The sequence below is a fragment of the Sardina pilchardus genome, chromosome 13 (assembly GCF_963854185.1).
Source record: "Sardina pilchardus chromosome 13, fSarPil1.1, whole genome shotgun sequence".
Classification (NCBI taxonomy): Eukaryota; Metazoa; Chordata; class Actinopteri; order Clupeiformes; family Clupeidae; genus Sardina; species Sardina pilchardus.
The window spans coordinates 16,344,678-16,362,238 of record NC_085006.1 but is presented as its reverse complement, the minus strand read 5'-3'; the positions used below and the strand labels follow the sequence as shown (position 1 = coordinate 16,362,238).

The 17,561-nt window shown below is 47.7% G+C and overlaps 2 protein-coding genes across 2 annotated transcripts in view; both read left to right on the top strand.

Annotated features, from left to right (window-relative positions):
- The window catches only part of cwf19l2 (CWF19 like cell cycle control factor 2), a 39,116-nt gene extending 28,453 nt beyond the window's left edge, over positions 1 to 10,663 (top strand). Inside the window, exons 13-18 of the mRNA XM_062552750.1 lie at positions 3,937 to 4,149; positions 7,121 to 7,237; positions 8,689 to 8,844; positions 9,196 to 9,276; positions 9,575 to 9,676; positions 9,958 to 10,663. Of these exons, the coding sequence (XP_062408734.1) occupies positions 3,937 to 4,149; positions 7,121 to 7,237; positions 8,689 to 8,844; positions 9,196 to 9,276; positions 9,575 to 9,676; positions 9,958 to 10,095 (807 nt within the window). The 3' untranslated portion in view covers positions 10,096 to 10,663. The remainder of the gene's footprint in view (positions 1 to 3,936; positions 4,150 to 7,120; positions 7,238 to 8,688; positions 8,845 to 9,195; positions 9,277 to 9,574; positions 9,677 to 9,957) is intronic.
- Positions 10,664 to 17,556: 6,893 nt separating this feature from the next.
- The window catches only part of gucy1a2 (guanylate cyclase 1, soluble, alpha 2), a 51,377-nt gene continuing 51,372 nt past the window's right edge, over positions 17,557 to 17,561 (top strand). The window contains exon 1 of the mRNA XM_062552461.1: positions 17,557 to 17,561. This exon is cut by the window's right edge and continues 638 nt beyond it. The gene's annotated coding sequence lies outside the window, so the exon portion shown is untranslated.

The window sequence follows — 17,561 nt, the reverse complement described above, 5'->3', positions numbered from 1 at the left end:
GACACACACACACACACACACACACACACACACACACACACACACACACACACACACACACACACAGTAATATCAGATTTTATACAGTATTTGATGTGTGTGCAAGCCTACTGTATGTATGCTAGCTTCACACATGCGCACACACACTTCCATACATTTTTGTCTTTCTCCTCTTCTGCGCACACACACACACACACACACACAATCCACTCAGGCAAAATTGAATTCCTGAACGCCTCTTGAACGCCTCCTAATCCCCCCACACTGTGCGCCTATTAGAAGGGAGCAGGAGCCTGGGATGGGGCTCATTTGTCAGCCTAGCGGTGACCGTGCCCCAGTGGACTGTGGGTAATAAGCAGCTGCTCGCCGCGGAAACCGCGCCGAGGCACCTCATCGCTCACCTTCCCGCCCGTCCACCGTCCACCCCCCCTCCCCCGACACGTCCCGTGTGGGAGCCGCACGATCATCGCTTGCCACGCCGAGGCCATAACGACAGCCGCGGCAGCCGGTTTTAACCAGCTTTTAATACCGCCGCAGAGGGACTCTGGTCTGCTTCCCGGGGCCGCTGTCGATCGCCGCTCCCATCGCAAGATGTCTCACAAGCACTCGGACCAACTGTGCGGCAGCCCAATCTGGCGTGCTAGTGGCGGATGGCGGTGTGATCCGGCCGTTGCTGGCATGATTGGCGGCCGATACTGCCCATCTGCCCATCTGCCCATACCAAAGCGCCATTGCTTTAGTGCAGCAGCTATTTCGCCTCGAGGCTGTAATGGACTAAAATGGCCTCATCATATTTGCGCTATCTGATCGTCAATTGTAGCGCTGTTTCTTCCCCACCCAAGTGCTCAAGCAGACTGACTGCACAGATGGGAATCGCAGTTGTGTGTGTGTGTGTGTGTGTGTGTGTGTGTGTGTGACAGAGAGAGAGGGAGAGAGATGGCGGTATTTATCTCTTCTTGCTCCTGGGCCTTGGAAGAGAAGTAGCTTTCTCTGTCTGAGAATCTGTTTGGCTTTTTGTTTTTCTCATTTCACGATCACCATTACTTTTCCTCTCACTCCACACCCCTTTGAACATGTTTGTGAACACACACACACACACACACACACACATACACACACACTCAGAGATGCACACAAACTGCATCTCAAAAATGCGCACATACACACACACACACACAAACATGCTCAGACACACACACACACACACACACACACACACTCTCTCTCTCTCTCGGAGACACGCACACACACACACGCGCACACAGATGCGCGCGCACACACACACACACACACACACACACACACACACAGACACAGACACACACACACGGAGACATACGGAGACATACACACAGACACACACACACACACACACACACCCTGTGGCTTTCAGCAATTTCATAGACATTAATGTGTCTAATGTGTGTAAATCCTCTCGGAGTGCAGTTCTCTTTGCTGAAGTCCAGAGACGGAGAGAGGAGAGGAGAGGAGAGGAGAGGAGAGGAGAGGCAGGGGCCCCGGAACGGCATTATTAATAAACTCGCAAAAGACGTCAGCGTTGCCATGGCGATGCCAAATGAAAGCGACAAACGTTACACCTTTTTTCGCTTTGTGCCATGCCAGCACGGCAACAGGTCTACAGCCAGCACTCGCTATAAATAAGGCCCTGGTTACCATGACACATTGTCTATAAATATGAAGATGTTTTTTTATTTATTTATTTATTTTATTTATTTTCATATGTTCACATGTTGACCGCGAGTCTGAATGGCGACAGTGAACTGAATTGCCCCCGTAATCAATAGTGGTGTGGTGGGAGCTTGTGTGTGTGTGTGTGTGTGTGTGTGTGTGGCAGGCAGAGAGAAAGTTAACTGCTGCGGACGGAGTGTGTGTTTTCTGTGAAAAGTGAAATTGCGATCTGCGTCGTTTTTGCAAGTGAGAGTGCAAGAGCATTTTGTGTGTGCGTGTGTGTGAGAGAGAGAGACCGAGAGATAGACAGAGACAACCATGTCAGAATGATGCAGTTCCCCAAACAACTCAGGGGAGAGAGAGCGGGTGCAACATGAAGAGAGACAAGCCCAGTGGTCATGTGATGTGACGGAGGAACACTGCTGGGTGTTGAAGTGCTTTCGGCCCCGATGTAGCGCTTGCTCACTGTGTGTGGCAGAGGCTATGGAGGAGTGGGCAGTAATTGCAATCAGGAAATGCTCGCTGCGATAACCAGGGTGGCTCCAATCAACCAACCAGTGAGTGGAAGCACCCGGCATTCTGGCATCACAAGCAATCTTCTTTTTTAATTGCTCGATTTTCTCGTTATCTGCCCTCATGAATCATTCATGAGGTGGAGAACAAGCTGACGGATCATATCTCTTTTGTAATCCATTCTCACAGCTTGACTCAGTCTGCTTTTTGGATGACACTGGATTTAGGTGAGAGTTTTTTGGAGATGGGGACCGGATTGAAAGCGGGACTCGACCGTAGAGAGCGTGTGTGATTTCCACAATCCTTGATTTGTTGTGCGCTTTCCCCTTTTGCTCTGTAAATGTGTGTCTGGGAGCCCAGTGCCGTTTCCATGGCGCGGCTCGTGATTCATTTTGGACCTGCACCTGCACTCCTACTCGCGACCTCCGACCCCACATCCCCCGCTCCCAACCCCTCCCCTCCTCTCTCTCCCCGTTTTCACACTCCCACGCGCCTCCCCTCTCTTCTCGTTTGCTCCTCTTCTCTATCCTTTGTTCTCTGTGCTCCTCCGTTGACCTGGTCTCCCACCTCCCTTCACTCCCTGTAAGCCCCTACAGGCCTTTGCTCTCCCCCCTGTCCTGCCGTCTCCTCCTGCACCCCTCCTTCTGTCTGCTCCTCTCCTCCCTTTAGCTGTCCTCCTGTCCTCCCTCTCTCTCTCTCTCTCTCTCTCACTCTGTCTCTCTCTCTCTCTCACTCTCATTCACTCTCTCGCTCGTTTCACTTTTTCCTCCACTTCCACACTCAGCCGTGCCAGGCTGAGAAGACACACCTCCCCCTGCAGCTCATTCTGTTACCATGGACACCACACACACACTTCTGTCATTAACCAGTTCAGTGGCCCTTCCCTCTCTCTGTATGCCCCACCCCAACTCTCTTTCTCTCTCTCTCTCTCTTTCTCTCTTTCACTCTCTCTCCCTTGCTCTTTCTCTCTCACTCCCTTTCACTCTCTCCCTCACTCTCTTTCTCTCTCCCTTGCTCGCTCTCTCTCTCTCTCTCTCTTTCTTTCACTCTCTCTTGCTCTTTCTCTCACTCCTTTTCACTCTCTCCCTCGCTCTCTTTCTCTCCCCCTTGCTCTCTCTCTCTCCCTTGTTCTCTCTCTCTGTCTCTGTCTCTCTCTCTCTCCCTCTCTCTCTCTCTCTCCCCTCGTCCCCCTGTGTAACTAATCCATCCAAACTGGCCGCAGGCATCGATCTGCTCCGCGTCCAGTTTTGCACACAGCCGTAGCCCGCGGTTATGCAATAATCAGCACTTAGCCACCGACTGACCCCAATCATTCCTGCGCTGCCCGCTTGTCTGCGTGTGTCAGGTGCTTCCACAAAGTGAAACATACAGCCGACGTCGGAATCAACTCTGGCCATTCAGCGTCACGGGCCCCAGCAATGAGATTCAGGCGCTGGCCACGCGGAGGTTATGGCCCCAGAACATGTGCTGCTCAAATATACAGCCTTTGACTCCTGTTGTTCACTTAGCCTGCCAAACTTCTGAGGGTACGGTAATTCAGTAGACAATCAAGTTAGCACGAAACGAGAACACAAAACCTTCAGAGTCAGTTACACGAATGTTGTTGAACTTAAGTTTACACTGTTAAATTTAATCTCTGAATGCTCGTACAAAGACACGCTCAGGAAAAAAAGAGTAAAGCTGCATATTTGAAATTCTAGCTCTGACCTTTTTGACCCTTCTGTGCTCCGGTAGATGATGGGCAAGCAGGACGGGGACAACTACACGCTGGACGACATGTTCGTGTCGAGCGCGGCGCAGCGGGAGCGAGCGGGCGTGGACGAGGATCGCCAGCGCAGCAAGGCCATCCACGAGACCCGGCGGCTCGCCGCACGCATGGACAAGTGCCCCTACTGCTTCGACAACCCCGAGCTGCCCAAACACCTCATCGTGGCCATCGGGGCAAAGGTGTGTGTGTGTGTGTGTGTGTGTGTGTGTGTGTGTGTGTGTGTGTGTGTGTGTGTGTGGGGGGGTGGGGGGGTGGGGGGGTGGGTGTGGTGTGCGGAGGAGGGGTGATATCATCCAATGTCCCCTCTTTCGGGCTTTGTGTGTGTGTAGGTTAGTCGCGTAAGTATGGGACAACATGCTTCATAAACATGCATTCCCTGAACAGTCAAATGCAATCCAATAGACTGTTTGTGTTTATGTGTGTGTGTGTTTGTTTGTGAGAGAAAGAGAACCTTCAGCCTGTACTGGCGTCTCTCCACACCCAGATCTTGTGGCATAGTAGTTGTTGTGGCAGTAGTGGTGCCATTGAGGCTTGTTTAAAGGTGGCACTCGAGCTTGGCTATTAAAGGGATAATCCGGAGTGAAATGCACTTTAGATCAATTTTTCGGACTATTGGGAGTACATACGTTGAGTTGACACCAAAATCATGTAATTCGGATGTATTTTGAGAAAGTTCGAGTTCACCGTTTTTAGCCAAAACTCGTTAGCCTGTAAGTGACCGGGGCAGGTCCTTTCGCCACTACAAAACGCTATTTTTATACCTCTTCTACTGTTCCAAACAACACTACACTTACGTGGTAGTGAGTAGAGGGTCCCTAAAGCCAAACCGAAGTATCCCCACGTCTTTATGTGGTCGGATAGAGAGTCCAGAATGAATTTAATCGAGTCAGTACCTTCCGGAAATGTCGCGGCGGCAGCTGCGCAACGCTTCAACAACACTTTACTAACATTTCCGGAAAGGTACTGACTCGATTAAATTCATTCTGGACTCTCTATCCGACCACATAAAGACGTGGTGATACTTCGGTTTGGCTTTAGGGACCCTCTACTCACTACCACGTAAGTGTAGTGTTGTTTGGAACAGTAGAAGAGGTATAAAAATAGCGTTTTGTAGTGGCGAAAGGACCTGCCCCGGTCACTTACAGGCTAACGAGTTTTGGCTAAAAATGGTGAACTCGAACTTTCTCAAAATACATCCGAATGACATGATTTTGGTGTCAACTCAACGTATGTACTCCCAATAGTCCGAAAAATTGATCTAAAGTGCATTTCACTCCGGATTATCCCTTTAAATGACAGGAGAGTAGACAGCTGAGACTTGTGCTCCTGTGCAACGGAGGGAAAGAATCCTTTTTTTCATTCAGGACACCGGGGAGAAGGTGATAAGAGGCAGACGTGTAAAGAAACGAGGACAGGGAAAGAGAGAGTGTGAGAGAGAAAGAGAGACAGATGCAGAGAGAGAAATAGAGAGAGAGAGGGAGAAAGAGACAGACAGACAGACGGGTAGAAAGAGACAGACAGAGAGACCGACAGAGAGAGACAAAGAGAGACTGAGAGAGAGAGAGAGAGACAGAGAGAACCGTGACAGAATGATGCAGTTCCCCAAACAACTCGTCTTCTCCTCAGGGGAGGTGACGTAACATTACGAGGGTTGCTGTTGCCCTCTGGTTGTAATTCCTAGACAAGCCCGGAACTCTCCTCGCTCTTCCTCCTCAATAGACCTCTGATGTTCGCCTACAAAAAGGAACCAAAACTGCCATCTTTGCCCATATAAGGAGATCCGGGTGTTGATTGACGCTAACTGCCTATGGCAAGTTGCATTGTAAGTTAGCTCTGGGGTAGCAAAGATCAAAGTGTGCCGTCTTCACCGACCGAAAATCACAGTATCCACTGGAAGGCAGAGAGCAAAACCGTGTGGCGCAAAACGTATGCTTGTCCAATTTCTTCTACCCCGCTAGAGTTTAACAGGTGCAGCAATTCAAGATCCCCATGTTATTTTCCCATTGAAAAAAATCTCAAAATTAGTGGATCTCCTTATTTGGGCAAAGATGGTAGCTTTTTTTGTAAGCGAACTTCAGAGGTCTATAATATTAGTAATGACCGTATTTCTGAAGGACAGTGAGACCAGGCCCTAATGCATGAACAGCACACTGTGAGTTGTGTGCCTTTTATTTTCAGCTGGTTGCTGACAGCTGTAGCAGAGATAAGCTCACAACGGTGTTCACATAGCTCATCACTACACCTGTCATAGATATTATGGACCAGATATTATGGTCTGGAAGATGAGCAGAATGGCCTGTTACCTGTTGCCTATTGTCAGCGCTGACAGACACTGAGGGCTCATACAGTAGAGCTCCTACTGTAGCTGTTAGAGCGGTATCCCCTGGAGCCATGGCGCAGGGGCAGGCCTATTGAGGGGAGATCTTTGTGTGGTGGAGGAACCCGTGGGTTGGGCGCACAGGTGCTTCTCTGCGAGTGGAGTCCAGCTGTTCAGTTGTGACAGAAGAGGAGCCAGGTGGAGGGTGATGAGGGATTCTATTGAGTTGGAGGAACTGAGTGGAAACGCCGCCATTTGTACCGGCACAAGAGTGGAGGCGAATGAGCTGATGGAGTTTGTAGGCTGTGTGTGATGGACATATTTACCGTTTACTGACACATTCTGTGTGTGTGTGTGTGTGTGTGTGTGTGTGTGTGTGTGTGTGTGTGTGTGTGTGTGTGTGTGTGTGTGTGTGTGTGTGTGTGTGTGTGTGTGTGTGTGTGTGTGTGTGTGTGTGTGTGTGTGGGAACGAATGAGGTGATGGAGTTTGGCTACGCTATTTTTGATTAAGGCTGTTACTAAAGACATATTTACCGTTTACTGACACAGTGTGTGTGTGTGTGTTAGCACAAGTGTGGAAGCGAATGAGGTGGTGGAGTTTGACCACGTTTCTTTTATTAAGGCTGTTGCTGAAGAAATATTTACAGTTTACTGACCCATTCTCTTTCTGTGTCTGTGTCTGTGTCTGTGTCTGTGTCTGTGTCTGTGTCTGTGTCTGTGTCTGTGTCTGTGTCTGTGTCTGTGTCTGTGTCTGTGTCTGTGTCTGTGTCTGTGTCTGTGTCTGTGTCTGTCTGTTTGTGTCTGTGCATGTGTGTGTGTTACCCCGTCCCCAGTCGTACTTGTGTCTGCCCAACATGCTGTCCCTGACGGAGGGCCACTGCATCATCGCCCCCCTGCAGCACCACTGTGCGGGCACTGGTCTGGACGAGGACGTGTGGACCGAGATGCAGGTGGGAATCGGACCCCCTTTCTGTCCAGCACCAGAGGGACACAAATGATACAGCCTCTCCCTCTTTCTCTCTCGCTTTCTCTTTTTCTTTTTCTCTCTTTCTCTATTTCTCTCTCTCCATGACTCTCTCTAGGATTCTTGTCCTCACCCTCTCTCTCGCTCTCTCTGTCTCTCTTTTTCTTTCCTTCTCTCTCCCTCTTTCTCTCCATGACTTTGTCTCTCTGGTTCTTGTCCTCACTCACACTTTCTCTCTGTCTCTCTCTCTCTCTCTCTCTCACTCTCCTTCACCCCAGTAATTCGTCTGTGCACGGCGGCGTGCTTTGTTTGCCTCTCTTTATCGGAGGCTTGTCCTTCATTAGGCTAATTAGACGGTTGCACAGTGCCGAATCATGTGGTTGGATATTGAATTCCACACAAGACAATGGAGCAGAAGCCCCAGTTTAATTACTGTGCCAGGCCTGGAGAGACAGCGCAGGGGAGCAGGAGAGCGGGAGGCAGGACGGAGCCGCCGGAGGCAAAGAGAGACAAGGGGGGCACGGACCGACAGAGAGATAGAGAGAGAGAGACACACAGAGAGAGACCGAGAGAGACGGACAGAGTGAGACAGACAGACAGAGAGACAGACGAAGTGTAACAATGTTTGTAATGTTATTTGTGATTTTATTTAATTGTTTATTTATTATTATTCCTGTGAACGCTTTGACAATACATCATATGGTTTGTGGTTTGTCGTGCCAGTAAAGCATATTTGAATTGAATTTCATTTAATTGATAGACAGAGAGAGAGAAAGAGAGAGAGAGAGAGAGAGAGAGAGAGAGAGAGAGAAGAGGATGGAGAGTTCATAAGAAAGAGGGATCAGAGAGTGGAAATTGGGGGCTTTGTGTACAGGAAGGGAGGAGCGTCCACTGGGTGGCCTACAGGAGGAATCACCCTGATACAGACCTCCAGCACGCTCTTCTGGCCTCAGGTTGGGCTTCTCAACAGCCAAGCAGCTCTGGTCAGTCGAGTGTCCAGTTGATGTTGCTGTGAAGTTGAGCATACCTCAGATACAATTGTCCAAAACTCCTGCCCTGGAAATAGCAAAAGATCCTAACATGGCATTAAACCTCAGTAATGTTCCCAAACTGATTGTTTCGATTAGATTAGATTCAACTTAGTCATTGTACAAAGGCAATGAAGTGCAATTTACGTCTAACCAGAAGTGCAAAAAATTGTGGCATTGTGATATAGTATACAGATACAGTATGCAGATATGAGCGCTGGTTCACATGGAACATGTGTATCTAGAGTGGCATGTCTTGGAGCGCCACTTCAGTGTGAAGGTACGAAGTCGCTGTGAGTGTGACTCTGAGGTGTGATATGCAAATCTCTCTCTCTGTTGGAGAGCTGCTGTAATACCCATTAGTGTGACTCCCATCGCCTAAACCTGGAGGCTTTATGTCTTCACGCAGATGTTCAGACGCGCGCTGGTGAAGATGTTTGAGGACCAGGACCAGGACTGTGTGTTCATGGAGACGCACATGAGCCTGAAGAGACGCATGCACATGGTGTACGAGTGCGTGCCCCTGCCTAAAGAACTGGGGGACATGGCACCCATTTACTTCAAGGTACGGTCAACGTTTGGTGATGTACACAATCCTTTTTCCGTCATGTGTGTGTAACTTTAGAAGACAGCTGATTTGAGATGCTTAGGTAGGATTTTATGGCTTGTTTATGTTTTTTTGATCAGCAGTACACACACACACACACACACACACACACACACACACACACACACACACACACACACACACACACACACACACACACACACATATACACACACACACACACAGACACACACACTCCATTTCTCAGGCACATACACAATCTCAATGACACACACACACACACACTTTCAGACATTTTCAGAACATGCTGTTCAATTGCAGTCTTTTTTTCTTGTCTCTGACGTGCAGAAAGCCATCATGGAATCTGACGAGGAGTGGGCCATGAACAAAAAGGTGGTGGACCTGTCGCAGAAGAACATCCGACAGGCCGTAAGTGTCTCATCAGTCCCCCCCCCCCCCCACCTGGAAAGGGGTACACTGCCAGCGCTAATACATTCCCAGAAACAGAGGACCCTTTAGGACTCCTGGAAATAAATGAAATTCCATAAAAATCCTTTCTTCTGAATGATTCTGCCGTCTGTCGAGTTCCTGTCTGGAGTTAGTGTCTAGTGCTCCTATAAACACGGCGGGATTCAATGGAAAACTCCAAGTCCCGCCCACTTCGGAGAGAGAGAGCGGCCTGTGATTGATGTGGACTGACCGACTGTTTTCTTTGCTTTGCCCCTAGGTCCCCAAAGGCCTCCCGTACTTCTCTGTGGACTTTGGTCTCCAGGGCGGCTTCGCTCACGTCATTGAGAATGAGCAGAAGTTCCCTCACTACTTCGGAAAGGTCAGTTCGTTCCCATCACCTGCAAGCTGCAGCTGTGAAAGAGCCCAACAATGTGCAAATCCACCCAGTTCTGTGTTCAGCAGTGTCATGAACAACACACCCCTCCTTAACGTCAAATCTTTTCATTTGTATTTGTATGTCAATATGCACACCTTCGAGGGGTTAAATATGTGGGACTATTTTATTGTGGTATTCAGGAGACTATCATTCCCTGTTCTCTGTGTAATGTGAAGCTGTGTTACGGAGCTCTGATCAGTCGTGTGCTTGTCTTCTTCCATCAGGAAATTCTGGGCGGGATGATGGACCTGGAGCCTCGTCGCTGGAGGAAGCCCATCCGGGAGAACTTTGACGACCAACGCAAGAAAGTGCTGGAGTTCGCCCAGTGGTGGAAGCCCTTCGACTGCACCAAGACCGAGTGACCGAGCTCATCCAGGCGCTTTAAGTATGAGGGCCAATACAAGAGAGGATGTAGGGGTTTTATTGGACAGCAGGACTTCAAGACGAGCGAGGGCCGTTATTTGTAAAGACTATTTGGCCTCTCCTAAAGAGAGGACATTGCAAATAGACTCAAGAACGAGGCCCCTCACTTTTGTCATGTGTTAATGTGTCAGTATAGAGATTTCACATGGAAAGATTCCCTTCAGCCAACATGACATGAAACAATAAAATATGTAATGTGCACCACAATAAAAAAAAAACGTTATTTAGTCATCTGAGTGCTCCGGTCATCTCTGGGTGAGTCTATTAGAAGTAGCCCAGCCAGCGTTTCTGATCCTGTGGTCCTGGACTGTGAGCACCGACAAGGCTTGAGCGCAAGTGACACCCCTTCTACAAATAAAATATGTACTTTTAACTTGCTTCCACTGGCCTGTCTCTGGCAATGCTTACTCATGGGCACAGACTCAGAAGGAACCCCACATGCTACAGATGCCCAGGTGGCAGTAAACACAGGTGTGGGTCATCATGGTCCCCTGACCCTCAGTGCCCTCTGCTGTCCAGGGAGGAGAGGAGAAGAGAGTGGTGGAGGAGTGTGGTGGAGGAGTGTGGTGGAGGAGTGTGGTGGTGGAGGAGTGTGGTGGTGGAGGAGTGTGGTGGTGGAGGAGTGTGGTGGTGGAGGAGTGTGGTGGTGGTGGAGTGTGGTAGTGGTGGAGTGTGGTAGTGGTGGAGTGTGGTGGTGGTGGTGGTGGAGGAGTGTGGTGGTGGTGGAGGAGTGTGGTGGTGGTGGTGGTGGTGGTGGTAGTGGTGGTGATGGTGATGGTGATGGTGGTAGTGGAGGAGTGTGGTGGTGGAGCGACTCCATGGTCAGACATGCTGCCCTCAAACCTCACACACAACATCCCCACAACATCTCCATAGTGTCTGTCCAGTCAGTATTGATGAGTGACACACAGGTAGTATTAGCTACCTGTGCACAGATATTCAGTTGCATCATCATCTGTCCTTGCACAGACATAAACACACACACACTATAATGATCTCCACCCTGATGTTGATAGCCTAAGTACAGACATTAGCAAATAGCACAGACGTAAGCACATGCGCGCGCACACACACACACACACACACACCATAGTGATTTCTACTCTGATAGCATATGTGATCGTGGCTAGTGAATGGCCTTTGACCTCAGGTGAATCCTCATCCTCCAGTTATTGGCTGTCTGTTATTACTGTCCTCAAATGATCCTTTCCTCCTGCAGTCACTTCAGCGGGGATTGTGTGTGTGTGTGTGTGTGTGTGTGTGTGTGTGTGTGTGTGTGTGTGTGTGTGTGTGTGTGTGTGTGTGTGTGTGTGTGTGTGTGTGTGTGTGTGTGTGTGTGTGTGTGTGTGTGTGTGTGTGTGTGTGTGTGTGTGTGTGTGTGTGTGTGTGTGTGTGTGTGTGTGTGTGTGTGTGAGAATAAACCGCATCCTGCCAAAACTTGTGCGTGTGTAGGTGTTTGAACAAGCTCTCTCTCAGGTTGTGTGCGCATGCTTATGAGAATAAGCAGCAGTCTGGTGAGTGTGTGTGTGTGCGCGTGTGTGTGTGTGTGCGTGTGCGCTTCCATACCACTAAGCCAGGAGTGTGTGAACGCTCAAACCCAGAGACTGTCAGGGATAAGCCACCTCATACAGAGTGCTGAAAATAGCAGTTTGCATTTTGTCTGGGACAAGAGCACCCCCTCCACTCCTCCCCCCCCCCTTCTCCCCTCACCCCACACCTCCCCCTCTACTTGTCCCTGAAAGAAAGAAAGAAAGAGGGGAAAGGAAGGAAGAAAGAGAGGAGCCTGATCCCAAACTCCTGTGCCCGAGCTCTTGGCTGGTCTTTTGGCAGCTGGCTCCGGCGGCCGCTCGCTGGGCTCTGTGCTCTGTGCTCTGTGCTCTGTGCTCTGCGCTGGCGGTAACAGACTCCAGAAGAGCACGTGCGATGGGCTGTTCGCAAGGCAGGCTAAATTTAGCGCACTGTTATATGCGACAGTGCATGAGATGAGCAAATGTACTGCGTGCACCATACCCCCCCCCCCCCCCCCCCCCACTCCACCACACACACACACACTCACACACACGCACACACACTCTCTCACACATACATGCACATGCACTGTGAGAAAGGAGGACTTGATAGCCTTTTGTACAAGAGAAAATATGCTCCTAACATCCAAATGAAATGGGTGGAAGGATGGAGCTGATGGGAAACTAATTTGCCTGCATTTGTTCTTTGTGGCAAGGGGCAGGAATGACTACGAGAGCGCCGGCGTATTTATTAAATTGAAACCCATTATCTCCCTAATGTCTGGGTAAGCAGTTGCATCTAATTTATCTGTGCCAATCCGTACGGATGTAGCTGAATGGGCAGCAACGTGTGCTTTTTTTTTTACACACTAGCCATAGGTCCTTAATGGTCCTCTGCTATTGTGTTAGCTTTAGTAAGGCAGGGTTTTTGTACAAGAAAAGATAATGAATCTGATGTCGAGCCTGTTTATCTCCTTTGGCACACTGCAGTGAATGCACAGTGTGAGTGAGTGAGTGAGTGGGTGGGCTTGTTGCTTTGTAGGTCAAAGGGAAACATCTCCAGGTTACATTAATGTGATTATAGTGGAGCATAGAGATGCTCTCATGCAGACGTTAAAGATGCACCCCCCCTCCTCCCAAGATTTATGGACACATGACTTAACAGGAAGGACACTGCTTGCTAGCTGATTGAGCCTGCACTTATGGATGTGTACAACCCCCCCCTTCACACAGACACACACACACACACACACACACACACACACACACACATACATAGACATACACACTCACATATAACACCTTCACAAAACAACTTCCTTATGTACATATACCCATAATGTCACCTTTCATGTCAACGCCCAATGCTGACACTTCACTTTAGCAGATGACATCTCACACTCACAAAACCCGTTGTCAGACTACTGCAGCAACACATTAAAGAGCCTTCCAAAAACACTGCATAGCAGACTACTGAATGGAAATTGAAATTGAATGCCTCACTGATTTATTTATGGTAAGTGATTTTAACAAATCACCAAGTGTGTATTTGAAAATGTCACCTGAATTAGGCAAAGCGTGTCACGTAATCTGTCACACTCTGCACCAGCACATGGAGGACATTGGGTAGATTACCCATTGTAGCGATACGCTTTATTACGATTTTAACTGCCGACATAATTGAAAAGACAATCTGATGGATCAGCAAGCACTGTAATCTCATCTGATCACCCTGTTCTTATTAGGTTTGTTTATTTAAAAAGATGTAAAACTCGCCAACTCACTCATACTGACAGTAATTCTTATCTGCATCTTTGTAGATAATTATGTACATGCTCATGGTGAATTTATTCATACATTTTTGCAATATTTACCATGGTGATAATAAAAGGCCCAAGTACAAAGATCTGTATGCACTAACTGATGGTTCTGATTTAAGGATACTTGTAGTACAATGTAGTAACAAGGTAGATGCTGGATATAGAACTCAAGGTGAAAGCAGATTAGAACAGGTTTACAATTGAAGAGTTTGGTTCCGAAACACCACATTTCCATGTTTAAAAACATGAATAAATCATGTTATTTAATTGTGTGTTTCAGGGAATATCAATGCAATTGCAGTTTTGCCATTTTGATTGAGTAAAGATAAATCAAATAACAATAACCCAATTACAGTTGCACTGAAATTTCCTAGAGAACAAAATGTAAAAATGTTTTATTCATATAGCGTTTTGGAGCCAAACTCTTCATATAGAACATCACATAAGTGCACAAAGTGCTCTTGTGTGATTATTATCTGATACCTTGCTAACCCTGTGCCTAAAACTTACTATTCGAAAATAAACATTGTGATTCATCCTTGCCTAATTGCAGTAATTTCACATTCATCATTCTGCTTGCAGTATGACCTACTACACATGATTACATATAATCATCAGCGCCCATATATGGAGACAAACACAGACATTTATACATGTCCAGCCCGGGGTGTTCTGCTTTGGCTCAGAAGAACTCTGATTGTGTTTATGGACGGGCCTCACCTGGTGGCGCCCAGAATAGCACGGACTCTACCAAGGGCCCCCGCTCGACCAGCGCGGACGGACCGCATGGAGAACACCTCCCAGCCCCACGCGGCGTTGATTTATGGGTAAGCCAATCTGGGGGTAAGTACCAGGAACAACAACAACCGCTCGTGTCTTGTCCTTTCACCGGCTCGCGGGAGATCTCACGGACCACTGAGCTGAACAGAAGCTGCAGTTGGCCGAGAGTTTATCAGGTCTGCCCAGGGTAAGTACAGTGCTGAATTGGCAGATACATTTATTTATCTATTTTTTTATTTTATTTTATTTATTTATTTTGCTTGCTGCTGCAGAGGTGAAGTCTAGAAACCTGCAGTACCGCCCCTGGGATGTGCAGTCACTCCTTATCACTAAAGGAGCCCCTTTCACTGCCTGACCAGACTATTTTTGCAGCCCTTGCATAACTGCCAATCGGTCACAGTGATGAAGGGTTTTGATATATTGCAGCCAGGTCTCAGATCAGGGTCGTATAGGGATTTTGGGGCCTGTCAACAACAGCCTGATAGCAAATCTGCTGAAGCAAGCTGTACAATTTCACCAAACGCTGTTTTGACTGAGATTGCAGATGAAGGTTTTGGTTCCTTTCAAAAATGTCACATTTCTAGTGATTCACTCACTGTGGGCTCGGAGCGGCCCTAGCCGCTTTGCCAATGCTGCACACAAGGCCGTTACTGTAGCTGTCACTGTCCTCACCTTTTCACAAACTCTCTCTCTCCCTCTCTTTCTCCTGCTTGCTTTATCTCTTTCCATCTCTCTGTCTCATTGTACTTTTCAGACTTCTTTGTTTTCTTCACCAGTATATGCAATCTCTCTCTCTCTTTCTTTTACTCTCTATTTCTATCGCTTCGCTCCCTCTATCTATGTGCTGGCTTGTGGCATGGCTGTTGTTCTATGATGATATGGGTGGTAACGAGGGACAATGCTGTTGACTGAAAGTAGGTCAAACTCATTTGGTTGGATGGGATGGGATGGGGGGGTATGTAATAACAATATCCTCAAGGGCACCTGTGTGAACATGCCCTCCTCTCCCCCCCTCCCCTCTCTCTCTCTCTCTCTCTCTCTCTCTCTTAAGGAGTGACTCAGCAGTGAAGCCGAGCTGCCATGCCTACATCATGGATACTCTCATTTAATGGCCCACAATGTCAGTGTGGTCAAGTCTGCCTTGCATCGTCAATAATGGCGTGTGCAAGCTGTTTGCTTCCGAAATGATCAGCAAGCACAGGGCTTTAATTGGATTCCTCAGAAGCCTGTCTGTCTAGAGAGAGTGGAGAGGCAGGGACAGGGAGGGACACGGACAAGAGGAGAGGAGAGGGGAGGAGAGGGGAGGAGAGGAGAGAAGAGGGCAGGAGAGGGGAGAGGAGGAGAGAAGAGGGCAGGAGAGGGGAGAGGAGGAGAGGAGAGGAGAGGAGAAGGAAGGGAATGAAAGGAGAGTAGAGGAGAGGGGACGAGAGAGGAGGAGAGGAGAGGGGACGAGAGAGGAGGAGTGGAGAGGTGGGGACGCTCTCTCTGTCCTCAGGTTAGCCTGCACCCTGTCACAGGACCAGCCTGTCCTGCCGTTCAGCTTGCTGAGGCAGAGTTTTTTCCCCCTACTGCACCAAACTCATTTTAAGGTGGTCGTTTAGTGCTGAATCACCGGTGCACAGAGGAGCAGACCTATTATGTATGAAGAGACAGAAAAATTCATTTGAGTTTCTCATTTCAGTAGAGATGACTGGCATATTTCTGTGGTGTCTATATTTAATGGGTGAAATTAGTGTGGTGGCCATACCCCATTTATCTTATGACAAATGTTCGTCTCATCTCAAGTTAAGGCAAACTTATGTTACTCATCTTCTTGTCCAGAGACAATACAGATTCCACTGAAAAGCTCCCTTTCACAATAGACAAAAATGCACAAAAAAAATATTTATAGGCTAGATTGTTTTTTTGTTTTTGTTTTAGCTACTTTGCATTACACGTTGGTAAAGTCCATTTAAAATTAAATGTTCTGTACTAAAATGTATTATCTTATTGTTTAAAGCATTTATAAGCTACATTTAACACACGAGATCAATAAGGTTATTTTTACATGATAATTTGTTGGAAGTAGGCTGCACGTCCTCTTCTGAAACAGTTCTGAAACTTTAGTAGGTTATTTCAGAAGTAGGCCTATGTCGGTAACGGTGTTTGTGGTTTTCTTTTTCTTTTCATCTTCAGCACAGCCACCACTGGATACATATTTCTATGCTAAGAACTCTTTGTGCTACCAGAAAGGTCATTTTGTTTTGTTTTCGCGTCGAGGCCGAATTATATTTCCAATGTTGCCTTTTCGTATTCCTCTTCGAATAGTAGGGTACACACATTTTAAAGAAATAGACCAGACATACATTTCTGTTACACACACACCGGCAGGCAACTAGGCTACAGCAACGACCTCCGTGGCTAAGGAAAGAGGTTTGTGGTGGCCTGGGAACTCTAGACAAATTCACGCATGACACATCAGTGTGATGAATGAGCGGCTAGAGAATACCTGGACGATGACTGTTGTGTGCAGAGGTCTGAGCGTGACCTTGAGACCCGGGTTGATTCACGGGGTAAACTGCTTCTGTGTGACCTGATAGTTGTACATCAACAGTAGTAAATGTTTTAGCTGTTATCGTTTATCTTTTGTTTATCAAGGCTAATTGTCTATAGCTTTTCTATATGTGCGCATTGTAGTGTAGCTTAGGCTAAAGTAGAATAGGTAACACTAAATCTAATGCAAACCTGAGGACTTAGGATATAAAGGCTAGTTATAAATTGTTCCAATATTACAAAATCATGTTTAGCCTATTACATCATTTAAACCTCCAGGCGTGCAAACGCAACTAATCCGTTGCATTATAATTCCTAGATTAATTATAATTTGAAATATATGATACAATTTCCTCATATTCATGAATTTCGTGTTTGCAAAGAGGAATTGCCGTATTTGAAAGTCGCTCAATGGTTTGGTATTTTAAAAAAACACACACTCACACACACAAATAATAATAAATAAAGGTTATAGCGCTTGCATTCGCGTACGCACGTTGCAGATCTCTCTCTCTCTCTCTCTCTCTCTCTCTCTCTCTCTCTCTGTCTTTTCGCTGTTTGAGATCACAGAGGGAGGACTGAGAGTTGGGGGGCAGGGTTTGGCCTTAGCTAAAATAACTGATTGGCTGCTAACTGAGATAGGGATAGAAATGAATAGTGATGCTGAGGCAGAGCGAACAGCGCAGCGTACGCCTCGTTGGCTGCTCTTGAGTTGTTGAGGGTTGCCTGCGTGCAACTGTTCCAGTCTCTCCCTACGCGCTGCAG